The sequence below is a fragment of the Corvus cornix genome, chromosome 4A (assembly GCF_000738735.6).
Source record: "Corvus cornix cornix isolate S_Up_H32 chromosome 4A, ASM73873v5, whole genome shotgun sequence".
Taxonomy (NCBI): Eukaryota; Metazoa; Chordata; class Aves; order Passeriformes; family Corvidae; genus Corvus; species Corvus cornix.
Genome location: NC_047058.1, coordinates 3,798,101 through 3,814,276, shown reverse-complemented (window position 1 = coordinate 3,814,276; position 16,176 = coordinate 3,798,101). Strand labels below are relative to the sequence as shown.

The window sequence follows — 16,176 nt, the reverse complement described above, 5'->3', positions numbered from 1 at the left end:
ACTGGGAGACGGAGGAGCCCTGGTTTTCCCCTTCTGTAAAATGTCAGTCCATGGAAGAGGATCTCAGAGGTTCTCAGGGAGTGTTTGAAATGGAAGAAGTCTCCTTGCCATGGGTGTTTGATTCTCTCCTTAGGTTGCATATTGCTGGCTGAAATACCCCAGCATTTCACAGCTGGGCTTTGCCCCCACAGCATGGGCAGCCCGGGACCCGTGCTGATGTTCTGCTCTCTCTTGCTTTGCAGTGGCCATGTACAAAGAGCCTTCTCTCCACGATCTCACAGAGTTCTCCAGATCTGGAAGTGGGACCCCAACAAAGAGCAGAAGCGTTTCAGGAGTGCTAAATGGGGGTAAATCCATGAGCCAAAACGAGTCAACGTAGCCAGGTTCAGGCAAGCCAAGTGCTCTCTAAACAGAACCTTACCTCTGGATGCAGTTGAATTCTTACTCGCAGTCTTTCATCCAAACGTTCAATTGCCCAGGACAAGCCACCGAACTCGCATAGGTCACTCGTTTATCAGCCATTAGATCTCCTGGTTGTCAAAGGATACACCCCAGTAATGTAGAATATGCTTGTGCATATCACAAGGCAGTTGGATAGCCAGACAACACAACTGCGGAAAAAATCTCAGAGAAGAAATGTCCAGCTCTTTCTCTCTCTCACTTTTTCTTTCTCTCTTTCTCTCTCTCTCCTATGCTTTGTGGAAAACGAAACAAAAACATTTCACAGCATTCAGTGCTGGTAAGAATTTGCTTTCCAACTCAGAAAAAGACCACTTTTGCTCTTCAAAGGAAATTTTAATGCTTGTATGTTTTATAGGGGCAAACAAAAAAAAAATATGTAAACTCTGTTGTTTCCTTGGCTTACCGTTTTATATCTAAGGCTTGATAAAAAAATGTATCCTTTAATTTGGAGTAGTGCAACTTTTTGATTTCTGAACTCCAATGGGTCTTTAAAGCTATGTCTTTAAAAAAATAATTAAAAATTCAGGGTTGGAACTGAGAGTTGGTGTCTCAGGCTCAAGCAAACAGTGTTCTTGTGGTTTTAAACACAATGAAATATAAATTTTTATAGATTTGTAGTTTCTGGTAAAGTTCTTGTGCTAACCCCAGTCTGTAGGAATTGAGTTGTTTTGTTATCCCAAGTGGAAGTTAACAGAAAGGGATAAAATTATCCTCCAGTGTAGATTTCTCTTAATTCCATTTTGTGTGTCATGTTAAACTATCGTTGTGGCTTCTTTTCTAAAGACAGAAACTGTGGAATTAAGGTGACTTAATTTTTTTATAAGAAACGTCTTATTTGTAAAAGTCCTTTCACTGTAACGGGCACGTGAATATTGTGTAGGAGGAAGCGTTAGGACAGGTTACCCCTAAACAACATATACTTATACATGCTATTGGAAACAATTGTTTAAAAAATGTAGTTAGGTTTCCATTTAGGTCATCATGTCTGTTGCATGGGAGAAAGTTGGAATATTGGCATAGAGTTGCATGATGTGTAAGATTTTGTGCATTAATCATTGTTGGATTCTGTGCTCCAAAACTGAATTAGTTCTGTACAGGCAGCTTTCTGCCTGGTACAAAAAAGTTGTTTATTATTTGTTGTATACACAACCATGCACTGAATAAACTATTTATATTAAGATGTACTTTTTAAAAAAGCTTGTTTGATTATATGCTGTACATCCATGATTAATTTTAAGGGAAAAGGGTTGGCAATTAAATTACAAAGTTACAAAAGATACTGTAATGAATGTTCAAAGTCTTTCTGTGTGACGGTCATTCCCCTGTAACGCCATACACTGCAGGAATTCGAACATGTTCTTTGCTTTTGGGTACTGTTGGAGCTGGTCCTGCGTGCCCAGCCGAGATGCTCAAAACACAGCAATGCTCAAGTGTCACCAAGCCTTGGTAATGACCCCCCTGTGCTGCTGGAGCCCCCTGAACTGCACTTGTCTGCTCTGAGCCTCTGCCCTGCTCCGTGTGTGCCCTCCCTGCCAGACTGCCCCGTGCAGCCCCTCCAACCCTGGCACGGGGCTCCAGCAGCTCCAGGCAGCTCCAGCACTGCTCGTGGGCATCACTGCAGGGGCGTTTAGCAGCCAGCTTTATCTGGCCTTGAGGAAAAAGGCTCCCATGCCTTTGCTCTGGAGGGAAAGCATCCCTCCCGCCTTTTCTCTCTGAAAACATCCAGGAAAACTTTTCTCATGTGCAACATCCAGGCAGCTCTGACAGGTGTGCTTCACTCATCAAGGTGTTCCAAGAAGCCCTAGCCAGGGACAGGTTTTCATCATGGGTGGCTGAAGAACCAGTTCTGGAAGACAATAATGGAAATGGAGGCAAAAATCCACCCCTAATGTTAGATTGAAATCAAAATGAGATACTCTGTTGTCTGCTCTGTGTTCCTCCAACTAGAACAAGCTGGAATTAAACCAGTTTTAAGGTCAGGGCTGAGAGAGGAGGAGATTGTTTCAGATCAAACCTCCTGATTTGTTGTTTCATGGCAAATAGTAAATGAAGAGCTCTGGCCTGCTCTTAGAGGGCCCAGGCTTCCACAGCTTGCCTCTTTCCACAGGGTGAAGAAAGTGGGAGCATATCCAGTGCCACAGAAATCCTTAAAAATTAAACATGTGGTCATGATTGCTCCAGAGGTTTTGATAACTCAGTGGGCCTGGATCATCTCTTCCCTTCAACTAAATGTGGGATGTCCTTGGGGAACATTTTCTGAACCCTCCCATCCCCAAACATCAAACTCATTCAGGTACATGTTCCAAAAAAGGAGTCTTGAGTGCCTTAGGAACATAAAGCCTGATTTGAAAATAGGCATATTTGTAGCAAAGCTAGTTCAGTGCTGAGTGTTTACTGCCCTAGAGGTAACTGGAGCTCTGCTGCTTTGCTTTATAGCTGCATATTCCTGTTACTCTCCATCCTCAGTACTCCAGCCCTGAAGATCATCTGCAGGAGAAGGAAAATTCTTGTCTCACAGATCATCCCTTCTGAGCTCTGTAGTCTGACCCATCTTTTGTGTTGATGTTGGTGTCAGCTGTGAGCATTCACTGCCAAATCTCTTGTTCCAAAGCTTTCTGATATACCAGGCTAACAAAGGCCACTCTTGGCTGGAGATGAGGAGAGAGATGTGGTGATAGATGAGTCATAAACAGATGTTTCTGACAATTACATTAAATTTCTGACAAACTGGCTCCAACAATATTTTTCCTTCAGATTACTGAGGACTGAAAAGGTAATAATCCTGATAAAGTGCTGACAGTAGACAAAAGATTATGTACTCTATGAGCAAAGTGGGGAGGGTTACATGTAGTCTCTGGAGCCATAATTAGGATTTAATAAGGAAAGTTAAGAGTTAAATGTGACTTAACAGACAGTGAGTGAAGGTAATATTCTGCCCCAGACAGCAAAGTTAAGACAAGAATGTTGCTTCATCAGAGGACCAGACGGAGGAGTCAGACTCCAGAATATTTATTTGTCTTTCAGCACCCATCAATTAGAAAGTTACATGCACTATTTTCTGCCTGGCTGTGAGCCACTGACCATCTGCAGAACAGGGTCTGGGGCCCTTCTGGCATTGCCAAGGGGGTGGTGATGCCTTTCCCGTGCCCGTTCTGCTGTGCTGCCCCTCCAGCAGTGCTGCCCACAGCCCGGGGGCTGGAGCTGCTCGGGAGCTGCGAACCCCTCACCTGGCAGAGCCCCGAGCCACGCGGGGGCTGTGCAGACTAATGCCACCTGCCACCCCAGGGGAAACAGGTCAGCCCTGAAGCTGGCAGGAATGGTGCTGGGAGCAGAGCTCGGGCGAGGCACAGCTGCTGCCTTCTTGTGATCCCCTGGGAGAGCTGAGCTGCTTCCTCGAGGGTCTGTGCAGGGGGCTCGGACACTGCTGCTTGGCCTGGTTTGGGGGTGAGGGAGAGTGGGAAGAGTTCTTCTCTGTATCACAGAGATCTTTGGTTTCTCTTTTCCTTTTTTGTTTTAATTTACCTCATGCTACCTCATAGCATGGTTGTATCTCCGTAGCCACTTGCTCAGCCATGTTCATCAATGGAAGACAATTCCCTCTTTGGGGAAAACATCCCCAGGCCAGCCCAGGGAAGAGCAGTGCCCCTCCTGCAGCACCGCCCGCTGTCCCCAGCGCTGTGTTCCCGTGGGATAAAGGCGGTGTGACGAGCTCAGGGATGCTGTGGCACCCAGGCCTCTCCCCAGTTGAGCACCAGTGTGGAGCCAGGTCTGGCAGAGCTCTGCTGTGTCTTGAGTATCTCTGCTGGAGGCCAGGGCCAGCTCTAATGGGTTTAAATGTCTCCCTGACATATCCTTGACCAGGACACTTTTGCAGGACAGAATCTGTACGTAACAACCTCCTATCTTCTAATAAATAATTCTCTCTTAAACAAACTCCCTCGTGCCTGGGCTCTGATTTTTTGTCACTGCAGATACTACAAGGGCTCTCTGCTCCACCGCCACTACTACACCATGGCTTAGCTTTCCCTGGGATAGAGACCCTTCTGTATTAAAATTGTCCTTTCCCTGTCTTCCTGAACCAGAGAGGGGCAACTTGAGTGGTCAACCCAAGACCAACAAAGATGGATGCTTCAGTTTTCTGTAGCCTCATCATGGTCATTGAAGGACCCCAAAAGTGTGATGCATTCTACCAGCTCAGAGAATGGCTACTCAAAATGCTGGAGCTCAGTTTCCTCCTTGATGTAAGACCAAGACAAAACCCACCATGGTTTTGTCTGACTTTGGCTCTGCAAAAATGACATATAAGTACAGTAGAAAGCCTATTTAAAATAAGTTAATTTTTTAGGGAAAAGACCTGTCATGCAATTTATCCTGAATAACTCCAGCTTTGGCCTTTTTTCAGCAACTTTAGGGGGAGATGTCCTTGACAACATAAAATTTCGAATTCACAGAGTAAATTTTTAAGACACTCCCTTCCCTGGCGTGAGTGAGCAGAGCTGTGGGGCCCTGGTTCATGCCTTTTGGATAGCAGGTCCTGAAATGAGCTGGGTTTGCTGCTGTCCAATGGCTTTTATTGCTGATCAGCTCCAGTAGCACATCTTACCCTGCTTTGAGGACATACCACATCAGTTTGGGGGGCACTCAGTCACCTTCTGCAGCTCCTCTCAAGGGGAAGTTTAAATATTAAAGGAAAACCCAAATTTGAAACACATTTTACATTAATCAGAGAAATTGATGTAATAAATTATTCTATTTCATCAGGAACTAGAAGACTACTTACAGGTTTCCCTTCAAAGATCATTATTAATGATTTGAAATTTAAGAGTCTTAAATACCACGTATGGAAAACTACTTTCAAGCACTCGTAGGCCTAATTTTTTCCCCAGGTATGTTTGGCTTGTCACCTAAATTCAATACCTGGGGGGCAGGATGAATGCCTTATGTCCCAGGGGTTTCTCAGCACTGTATGTTGTCTGTCACACTCCTTTTCTGAGCTTGTCTCCTGGCAGAGGACAGGGTCACAGGTCCACACACCACCAGGGCCATCACATCTGTATTAGGAGGAAGAGCTGTCCCTGTCCTGCCATTTGTAGTGCCCAGAGCTGGGGTTTGATGAGCTGGTGCTGGGCTGGGCTGGGCTGTCTGTGGCACACCGCGGGGACACACAGCAGCCTGGCAGCGCTTTTCTGCTCCGTCTCTGCTCCTGCAGGGACACGTCTCGGCTCAGGGCAGGCTCCCAGGGGAGCCTGGGGGGAATCTGGAGGCTTTTCAGAGAAAAGAAGTGCTCAGGCACTGACAGTGAAGTGCTGCTGAACAGCCACGGCAGCAGCAGCAGTGCTGGGAGGACCATGGCTGGTGCCTGTAAAAAGGAATTCATTAGTGAATAGCCTGCAAAGCTCTGAATTTATCATCATTCTTCACCCACACCTCAAGGAAAACCTTAGCACAAATAATGCCCTATCCCACTTGGGTGAGCAGATCGTTCTTTCGCCCTTCCTTTGAGTATTGACCTAATTCAGTTTATGAATGTGGTTGTACAAAGGAGGGCCCTGCACTCGGAGTCGGGGCACAGATTCCATTGTCCAAACCTCGCAGCATCAAAGTTTCCTATAGGCAAGAACCCAGAGCCGGTTTATTCTTTTCAAACAATGCTGTATAGAACTTGAGGGAACCTCTAGCGAGGTCTAAGACAAAGTCAGTGTCTGTACTGTGAGCTCAGGATCAGCCCTGCAAAAAGAACCTCAGGGAGACACCTCTGTGGAAGAAAAAGCTTTCAGACACCCTCTGAAGAGGAACAGGAAAAAGAAAAGGTGTAAAAGAGTTTACACTGAGTAGTGTTGTACACAGAAACCCTCCAAGGGCACTTGGAGCATCCCCAGTGCTGCACACGTTTGTGCCAGGGGAGGGCTGAGGGGGATAAAATGTCCAAAGGAGAGTGACCCATGCTGAGGGGTGTTCTGGGGACAGTGGCTTCACCCCATGTTTCTCCAGGTTCCTCTTATGTTCTACTAAGGATGTTTTAGAGCAATGGAGTAAAAGTTTCACTTTCCTGATGATGAAAAGAACAAGGCCAATAAAGGGAAGCAAAAGAGGAGATGGAGCCCAAGGACTGGGGAGTGGGGCACGTTCTGCATGGAAAGCAACAACACCACTGCCATTCACTGGGTCCAGCAGGGCTGAGCTCACACCCTGACCAAGACAGGACAGCAAAATAGCCAGGCACCGTTCAGATGCCTCTGCTGTGTCTCAAGGCCTGATCCTAATCTCAGTCTCAGCATACACCAGCATTCCGCTAAGTCTGGAGTTCCCTGCTGGTTTGAAGTGCCTTTATCTACACCAGCATTTCACTCTGTTGCTGAAGAACCTTAGACATTACCTCATGCATAAGTATGTAACAGTGTTAATCTAGGAAATATTTTTAGATAACAAAATCAACTGGTTCAAAACTTAATTAATCCTATTTCCTTCCCAAATGATTACCTTCAAATGGTACTTGAAATAGTTTTACTTCCCCCATTGTCTCTCTAATATACTGATGAACTTTTCCTTCTGAGCTTCTCCTTGTTTTAATTGTCTGCTCATCCAACCATCCCTTCTGATAACTAAGCAAGTTAATAATATAGAGTGATCTTTAAAAATTAAACTCCTTTTCTTGTTAAACAAAAGCAGAACTTTGTTGTTGTTTAAAGGTGTGGGGTTTTTTTTTGCTTTCTTAATTTAAAAGAACAATTAACTGCATTTGGAAGTAGTGGCAACACTTGAGAAGCCATCTGCCACAGAGTTGGTGAAAGTATTATTTTACATTAACTACAAAGGTTTTGCATTAGATAATAATATGAGATTTTTTCTCGGGAGTTTCAATCAGCAGATCTCATGATTACATAATTAGGGTTGACCGAGCAAAACAAGAGCGAAGGAAATCATAAAGCAGGTGGGATTATGGATGCTGCTCTTGCCAGCTAGTGTCCTCTTCTGCTTGGATGATCCCTCCAGCTCAGCCTGTGACACATCACAAATCTCATCTTCCTGGTCATGAACGCTTGGTGCTGTTGCAGCCTTTTCTGCACAGCCCATCAGCATCCCACACGCTCGACGCAGGCCGGGCACGTGGCAGCTGCTGTGGCAGGTCTGGGACACCCCTGCTGCCATGCACAGCCAGCACCTCACCAGGGTTTCCCACTGGAGATCCCTTGCTGAGGGTCCTTCTCCTCCCCAGTGTGGCCCCTCACAAGCTGCAGTTTGCAGAGCAGGAGACTGCACCTCCCCACTCACACACCTGGCTGCAGCAGAGCTTTGGCTGCTCACCCAGTGCACAGCACATCCCTCTGTGGCAGGTTACCGAGCCAGCTCTGAATCAGTGGCATTTTCAGCAGAGACAAAGGCAGAATTCTCCCATCAGACAGACAGCAGCCCACTCAGGGTTTAAATTCTGCTTAGGAGGAAAATGTGTTAAGCACACACTGTATTAAATACACACACTGACACACACAAATATGTATGAAAGATACAGACACAAATACATCCATACATAGATTGCAGATAGTTAGAGCTATGTACAGCAGTTCATGTTTTTCATGTTGAAGATCCCTGGCAAACAGCCTGAACTGGTGAGAACGGGGCCAGCACCAGCGAGCTCAAAGAACACCTTGTGCTGTGAAGCAGGCTTAGAGCACACAGCAATCCACCTTGACAAGGTAGTAAACCAGCAAATGCTTGGGAGATGAAAACCCTGTCCAGTCTTGTTCATGCAAGCACTTCCAAAAGCCAAACAATGCCCTGGCTACTGGCTGACCCCTCTTGTGAGTGGGAAGGGAACCATGCTTTGCTAGAAGTCTTTTATTTCTTGATCAAAGTTTGCAGTGAGAAAGGCTTTGAACAATCAGGGTGGAGTGCAGTGGTGAAGAATTGCTCAGCTGTGGCATAAAAGAGGAAACCAGACTCCAGTCCCTTGGCCACTACAAGAGGGAGAGGAGGCAGCTGCTAAAACTTCAAAAAAGCTGCACAAAGATCTCAAGTCTTTGAAGGCTGCCATGGAAATGCAGAAGGGTTTAAGCTGCTGACAAAGATTACAGAGCTGGATGGAGCTTGCCAGGCCAGATGAGACAAGAGGTGGGGAAAAGGTTAATCACCAGAAGGGTTAAAGGAAATTAAAAGTATATGTGCAAGAAAGTGCTGGGAAGAGATAGTAGACCTAGGAATAACCACTGAGTGGGATGGCATTAATGATGACTTCAAAAGTGATGGAAAAGTTACTGAAGGTTGGGCTGCCTACAGACCTAGACATTTGTCTTGGTACAAGAAGCCTTCATTAAATGCCAATAAAACTTCCAGCTGCCGGGTTCTGAACCACCAAAGCTGATCTCTGCTCTGATTGCCCAGAGCCCAGGCTAAGTCACCTCCTTGCCCTCCTGCAAAATGGGTCTGTGAGCAAAAATCACTGCAGCTACAGAAAGGTCAACGAAAACGAATGAGCTCATCAAGCCTGAGTGTATTGCATCCTGAAACAAACAGGTGAGTGGCTGAGCAGCAGTGGCTTTAACTGGTTTTTATTTATTGTCTAAACCTTGGGCTAAACCCGTGTAATTTCTGTATAACCAGAAGGAAACCATGGATTTGTACTTGGAATTTGTAATCAGATGGTCTGTGTTGGTTCACATCAGCAATAGATAACAGACTCTGCCAAACACCTCACCTGTGTCCAAGCTGGGCTGTGAATCTATCAGCAGAATCAAATAAGAGTTTAGCAGCAAACATGTAAATTCCCCTGTCTCATGTCTCTTAGAACAAAAACATCCTAATCCAAATGGCTCAAGTATCATCTGCCCTTCTTAAAAGCGAATGTTGTGCTACAAAATAAAGTGATGCATGCCTAAAAGTGCATGAAAAAGAGAGAGAACATGGGTAAAAAAGGAAAGGCAAAACATTTTAGGCATGAAAGACAATTGCACATGAATTACTTTTAAAGCCCTTGTTCCTTTTAAAAATCCAATCTGAACCCCCGTGTGGAACACTGGAGCTGCAGATTACAGGGAGACATCTGGACAACGTGGCCCTGCCTTGCTGCACTGCACGTGGCAAGAGGCAGTGAGGAAGATAAACAAACAAGGAAATTTGTCTCTTTTGAAAACCTGATGAAGAGATAAATTAATTAGAACAAATAACTGTAGAATAAACATTTTCTTCTTGCTGTATAATAATGCATCAGGGATGAACGAGATGAGGAGGCAGCTCAGCTGTGCACAGCTTGGGAGCCCCGAGATTGGGCAGTGGATCTGATGGCCACAGTCTAGTCTGGCTCATCAGCCTCTAAAAGAGATTCATTGGGCTCAGCACACCTGGAATTAGACCTTGCTGTGGTCAAAGAGATTTGTCTGCTGCCTGCATAAGGCTAGCACGAAATGCAGTGCAGTAAAACACCACATTATACTGTTCCCAGCTCTCTCACTGATGTCAGAAAATGGCCCAGCCAGTGCTGTGAGGGAGGAAAATGTGCTGTTCTTCATGTGTGTGAATGTACCAGGCTTTGGGGGTAACCTTTTCAGTTCTTTGTGTATTCATCACCTGCAGCCAAAGAGGGTGGGAGAGTGAAATTCCCTGCAAGAACCCAGCCTTGGCCTCAGTGGCCGAGCCCTCATTTGAGCAGGACCGTGATGTTCTGATGAAGGTGCTGTCAAACCACTCAGGGAGCGCTGCTTTGAAAGTAACCGTGATATTTAAACCCTGTGACCTTTTAAAAAGTGTAAGATCTGGCTTAAAGGGCAGCCTTCCTCAAATAAATGACTCTGAAACCTCTTAGGTCAGATTTTTTTTTAAAAAAAATCCATAATGGAAAGACATCACATTATTTTACTATGAGAAGATTAATCATTAGTATCTTGCAATTGATTTGCAAGCTACATTTATTTATGATGTGTTTGTACAGCACCATGCACACCCTTATCTATTATCCAGATCTCAAGGAGTTACTTAGTGCAAATAAATCAATACAATTTATCGATTAAATTATATAAGTACTCTTGGAATTTGGACAAGTGAAAGATTCCATAGCCATTCTCAGGTCTCTCATTTATGGGCTGGGAGCTGGCAAATTATAGTCTAAAGCAAGCCAAGGAGGCTGGTGAGCTCAGCATGGGTTCTGTAGCTGGGCTCCTGTGGCTGCCTGTGCTTTCCTGCCTAATCCAGTCCTTGATTGTGTTACTGGTGCTTGCTGCAGTCCAGGTAGAGAAGGAGAGGGGTGAATTTCTGCTCTTTGGACCAGGCTGCAGGGTGTTTCTACAGCCACCAGAAAGGAGATCCCTTCTCCCAGGTAACAAGTTAACAGGACAAGAGAAAATGGCCTCAAGTTGCACCAGGAGAGGTTTAGATTGGATATCAGGAATGCTTTCTTCATGGGAAGAGTTGTCATGCGTTGAAAAGGATGCCCAGGGAAATGGTGAGATCACCATCTCTGGAAGTGCTCCAAAAAAACATGTGGATGTGGCACTTGAAGTCCTGGTTTACTGGAGAACACAGGGGTGTCAGCTTGAGGGTTGGACTTGAAGATCTTGGAGGTCTTTTCCAACCTTAATGATTCTGTGATTCTGTGATACATGCACAGGGTGCTGGAGTCTTGCAGTGCTGGATGTGATGCCCAGTGACAGGCTGCAATCTGAGCTGCAGCCTGAACAGTCAGAGAGCAAACAGAAGGGGAGAAAGTGCCCACAAAGTCACTGCACTGCCTTCCTTCAGCTCCTTGCTTTAAAATTCCCCTTGTGAGCCTGACCAAGAAGACATTGCATTTATCCTGCCATCCTCATCAGAGCAGCTGTGGCTGCCCCATCCCTGGCAGGTCCAGGGCCAGGTTGGATGGGGCTTGGAGCACCCTGGGATAGTGGGAGGTGTCCCTGCTCAGGGCAGGAGCCCTGGGACTTGATCTTTAAAGCCCCTTCCAAGCCAAACCATTCTCGGATTCTGTGATTTCCTACATTTCCATCTGGCTGCTGTTTCTGGTCTCATGTGCTGGGAAGTGCTATGGGCCACCTCTGTGGCCAGGCAGCCGCTGCGCACTGCAGTCCTGCCCTGACAGTGCCCATGGCATCACCAAAGCCAGCAAATAAATCCCACGTGCACAGGGATTATCAGCTCTTGAGCATCTGAAGTTGAACATCCCAAATTAATTGACATTCTTGACTGAATCTTTCTGTGCCTCTGTTCCTTATCTATAAAGTGATAATGTTTCTCCCCTGCCTTACTGGGCTTCACAAAGACAAATTAATTCATAGTTTGTGTGCAGAATAAACAAACATGACTGGAGTAATGAGTGTCATGGAAAAAAAACCAAAAACCAAGTGGAAAGAGTATTTCATCTTTACAGCAAGGATGAGCAGAATACAGTAAACAAGGGCTGGGGCCACACACTCAAGGACGTGAAGAAAACAGATTTTTGAATTGCTGCCCACTGATTTGCATCAGGCAGGCTGCTCCACCACGGAGACATGGCCCCCATGGGAAAAAGAGCATTTGATCCTATAACGAGCCACCCCTGTAAACCCAGGAATGGTGCTACATTTCAGGATAAGACTTTTCCTACTCCTTGCATGCTTGGCTTTGGAGTTTGAACACTGTCATATAAGCTTGTCTGTTAGCTTATATAATTTACTAGAAATCTAATAAAGTTTATGGAGTTTATCTGTATTATCACAGTTGTGTGCAGGACCAGGTCCTTTGGAAGTGCATTTGTTAAACGTGCAGTAGTTCAAATTATCCTGACAAATGCAAAACAAAGATCTTACATTATTCACTGCATCTGGCAAAGAGAAAATTTTACACGTATCAAAAGAATTATGTAAAGCTCACCCGTAATTTAAAATGTCACTGGAATTACTCCATAATTAGGGCAAGGTCTTTACAAGGCTCCTCATGGAAGCTGGAACCTCTGTGCCAGAGACTCAGCTGAATGCATACAGGTGAAATACGAGTGTGGGGAACTGGGCTGGCGTTGTGGCAGCGCTGGGCGCTCCCGTGGCCTCGGCACAGCCTCTGTGCCCAGCAGCTGGACATGGCCCCCACACTCTGCAGAGATGCTCTTGCTCAACACCTGGGCGTGCCCCACAGATTGTGGCTGCTTTGATAGGCAGAGGGTTGTCAAGTTTGAATTTTGTGCACTGAAACTGCAGCTTAAAGACAAGCTTTGGGTACCACGACTTCCCAGGGACATCAGGGCCCTTCCAGCCTGTGTCCCGTGCCAGGCCACTGTAGTGGGTCACACCGGCAGCCAGGGAGAGACCACGTGCCGCAAAAATTGGTGGGACCTGGCAATGTCTTATCCTTCCTTAACTTCTGTGTTCAGCAGAGTTTTGCAGGAATTGAAGAGAAGAAAAGTGGATGGCAGGGAACAACTTTGTGACATCTAACATCAAAGAGAGGAGAGATAAGAGTTATTATTTAGACTTGTCAAGTCTCCACTGTTCCCAAAGGGAGACAGCAGGCATGACCTACTTGAAGAATTAAGAATTCACCAGGACATGGGATTTAGGATTCAGGAGACAGTCCATCCTCTAAATCCAAACCTCTACTGTGAGAACCCAGCACTGGCTTGTGACTAGGCTTGAAATGCTTCTCCATTATTTGAGTTAAAAACACTCTCCTCCTGCCCTGACTTCTGGCATCTCTCTGGTTCTTGGTGTGTTGCAGATGATGCTGAGCTACAGCAAAAGGCCCTTGCTCAAGCAGGGGCTCTGGCCCCAGAACAGCAGCTCACAAGTGGCTCAGTGCACCTTTCCAGGAAACTGGAGGGGAAAACTGCTCTCCAAAGCACAGTGAGCAGGAGTATGTTGTTGTTAACACACTAAAAAATGGGGCTAAGATATGGGTCTTTGGAAGGAAGGAGTCAGGGATGGGACTGTGAAGCTAGGGGGTTGTTGGAGCTGCCAGGAACTGCAGGGATGTGCCTGCCCCATGCTCCCCCACAGCTTCCTGAACAGGACTTGGCAAGGATCAGCAAAGAGACAGAAGCCCTCAACTTGCAGGTGCAAAAATCCAATTTAATCTTGCAGGTGAAAAATTTAGACCTGCAGAGTAAAATTTTTTGCTCTGCTTGTGTGGGTGGATTTCTGTTTTCCCCAGAGGGATTCTCCTTCCACATCAAACCTGTGAAATGCAACATCCCTGTAGGACCTCATTGCAGCCTCCCAGTGCTTAAAGGGGGCTTATAAAAAAGGGGAGAGCAACTTTTTACCACAGGCAGATAATGACAGGACAAGGGGAAATGGTTTTAAGCTAGAAAAAGAGAGATTTAGATTATATGTAAGGAATAAATTCTTTGCTGTGAGGGTGGGGAGGCCCTGGCACAGGGTGCCCAGAGCAGCTGTAGCTGCTCCTGGATCCCTGGAAGTGTCAAAGGCCAGGCTGGATGGGGCTTGGAGCAGCCTGGGACAGTGGAAGGTGTCCCTGCCACGGCAGGGGAGTTGAAACAAGAGGATCTCCAAAGTCCCTTCTAACACAAGCTATTCTAGGGTTCTGTGGTCATCCCATGACCACCCCAGCTTCCAGGCAGCAGCTCTGCAGTGGGTGTGGAGAAGCATGAGTTACACACAGGGACAGCCAGTGGTGAGCCTTTGAGGGATTTCTCTGAGCATAGCTCCAACGCTGGGCTGATACCACAACTCCCTTTCATTATATTCTTTCCCCTGTGTGCAAAGGAACAAGGGAATATTTGTCTGACTACAAAGAGTGCCAGACCCTGGGCGCTCCTATGGGGTGGACAAAAGATGAAGAGCTCAGCCCACAGCCCTGCTTTCTCCCTCTCCTCTGGGGAAAGCACAGATTCACAGGAACAGGCCCTCTCTGGGCTGGAGAACAAAGCGAGGCAGCGATCCTGACAGCATCAAACCCAGAGGAATTCCTGCAGAAACAGCGAGCTTGGAGGAGGAGAAGGGAACAAAAGGGTAATGTTTCACTGCAGAGGGGCACTGGGACTAACCATGGCCCATGCAGAGATGTCTGGAGAGAAAAGACTGCTCTGGTGATGCTGAGGGAGTGGCATTTCAGGTACTAAAAAGGGTTTGGAAAGATTTCTCAGGTGTGGTGTGTGGGGCAGAGAGGGAAGGATTTTTAACTGATCCATCTGGCCACACGTATTTGGGCTTTGGTAACTAAAGAGACACCAAGTTTGGGGACTTTTCCAAATCAGAATTTTTTTGTTTCAGATGTTAGGTTACCAATCTGAAGAAGTGTGTGGTACCTCGGTGTTGGGAAGGAAAAGGAGGGGATAAGCTGCTACGGTTGTATTTGAAAAACCTGGACGTGTACAGCTGGTAGTGTCTGTCTCAAACCTCAGCAACTGCAACATCAGGGCTCTGCTCTCAGATGCAGATGTTAGAAACATCTGTGCATCACAGGCTGCCCACAAACCTGAGCAGGGAAGATTTCCAGACAGTTTCCCAAAGCTTGCCAAGATCAGGAGCCAAACCAGCCTAATGGCACCCTGCTACGCTTGATTTCTGGCTGCTGCCAGTCCTGCTGTGTTCAGTGCTCTCCTGCAGTCTCATCACATTTCCTGCATCCCCCCTTCCCAAAACTGTGGCACTGGATAAAAAAAAAAAGCATGAAAACCAGAAGCACCAAAGTAGCTGCTGAAATTCTAGTTCTCCAAACAGAGGAGAAAAACTGAACAAAACTGTAGTAAATGCTTTATTATACCCAAGTAGATCCTAATTTTCCTATTTTTCAGCTTCTGATCTTTTAGTGTATTTGTCGGACCTTATGGTTTGGGATTTATAAACTCAGGTGTATTAGTGCCTGGATTTGTGCTAACAGAACACTACATTTGGCCATGGAAAACCATCTTCTAACTACAGGCACCATGGACATAACAAAAAATAAACATATGCTCATTGCAGTTCCAGAGCTCACAACTGGACAGAACTGATCTCCACTCCAAAAGATGCAAACAGGGGAATGAGGGAGCAGGGTAAGAGGACTCATTAGTCCCTGTGAATGTTTATGGACAAGTAGGAAGTTGGTAAGCCCAAATGACAGTGGTAGGGGTTTTCTCCATCAGCCTCAGCAACCTTTGTAGCTTTGGGATTCCCTGTGGATTCACCCTCCTGCTGCTCTGCTGGGCTTGGGCTTCTGCTGCTCCGGGCAGCACTGCCTCCCTCTTCCCCGGGCACTGAAAGCCTGTCCCACGCCTCTTCCCAGCCTCTGGAGAGCACTTAGAGCCAGCTGTCACCAGCCGTGTCCTGGAGGCAGCGGAGAGGCCCTGGGGTGTGTTTGGGGCTGGGCTCTGCGCTTCCTTTGGGGCTGCGGTGCGCTCCGCGCTGGGTGAGTCAGCTCCGAGCGCCGCGCTGCGGTTTCCCCAGCAACGGGAGACGGGAGAAGAGGGAGAAAACACCCTTCGGAAGTGCTTCTTCCCTGTAAACATGTTTTCACTCTTGCTCTGCTCAGCAGCCCGAGTGCAAATCTGCAGACATACACCTGCCCTACGGAAGAAAGGTTTGGTTTGCATGTCTGTTTGTTGCTTTGCTTCAGTTTTGAAGACGAAATGAAAAGCAGGAGTTGGTATGATCAAACCTGAGCAATCTGAGACCTCCACATATGTGTTTTAAGCAGGGAAAGTGAGAGATGTTACAATTATTTTAAAATCAAAGGGTAGCTATTAGCAATCCCGTATAAACATATCCACTGTGCCACAAAGATTAATTTAACTGCAGGTCCTGGCTCTGGGCTGTAGCA

General features: G+C 46.4%; 1 protein-coding gene across 6 annotated transcripts in view; it reads left to right on the top strand.

Annotated features, from left to right (window-relative positions):
• The window catches only part of FGF13 (fibroblast growth factor 13), a 239,730-nt gene extending 235,335 nt beyond the window's left edge, over positions 1 to 4,395 (top strand). For all 6 annotated transcript variants that reach the window (XM_039571908.1, XM_039571909.1, XM_019287776.1 and 3 more), the window contains one exon: positions 243 to 4,395. In XM_039571908.1, coding sequence (XP_039427842.1) covers positions 243 to 379 — 137 coding nt within the window. In that variant the 3' untranslated portion in view covers positions 380 to 4,395. The remainder of the gene's footprint in view (positions 1 to 242) is intronic.
• Positions 4,396 to 16,176: the final 11,781 nt, after the last annotated feature.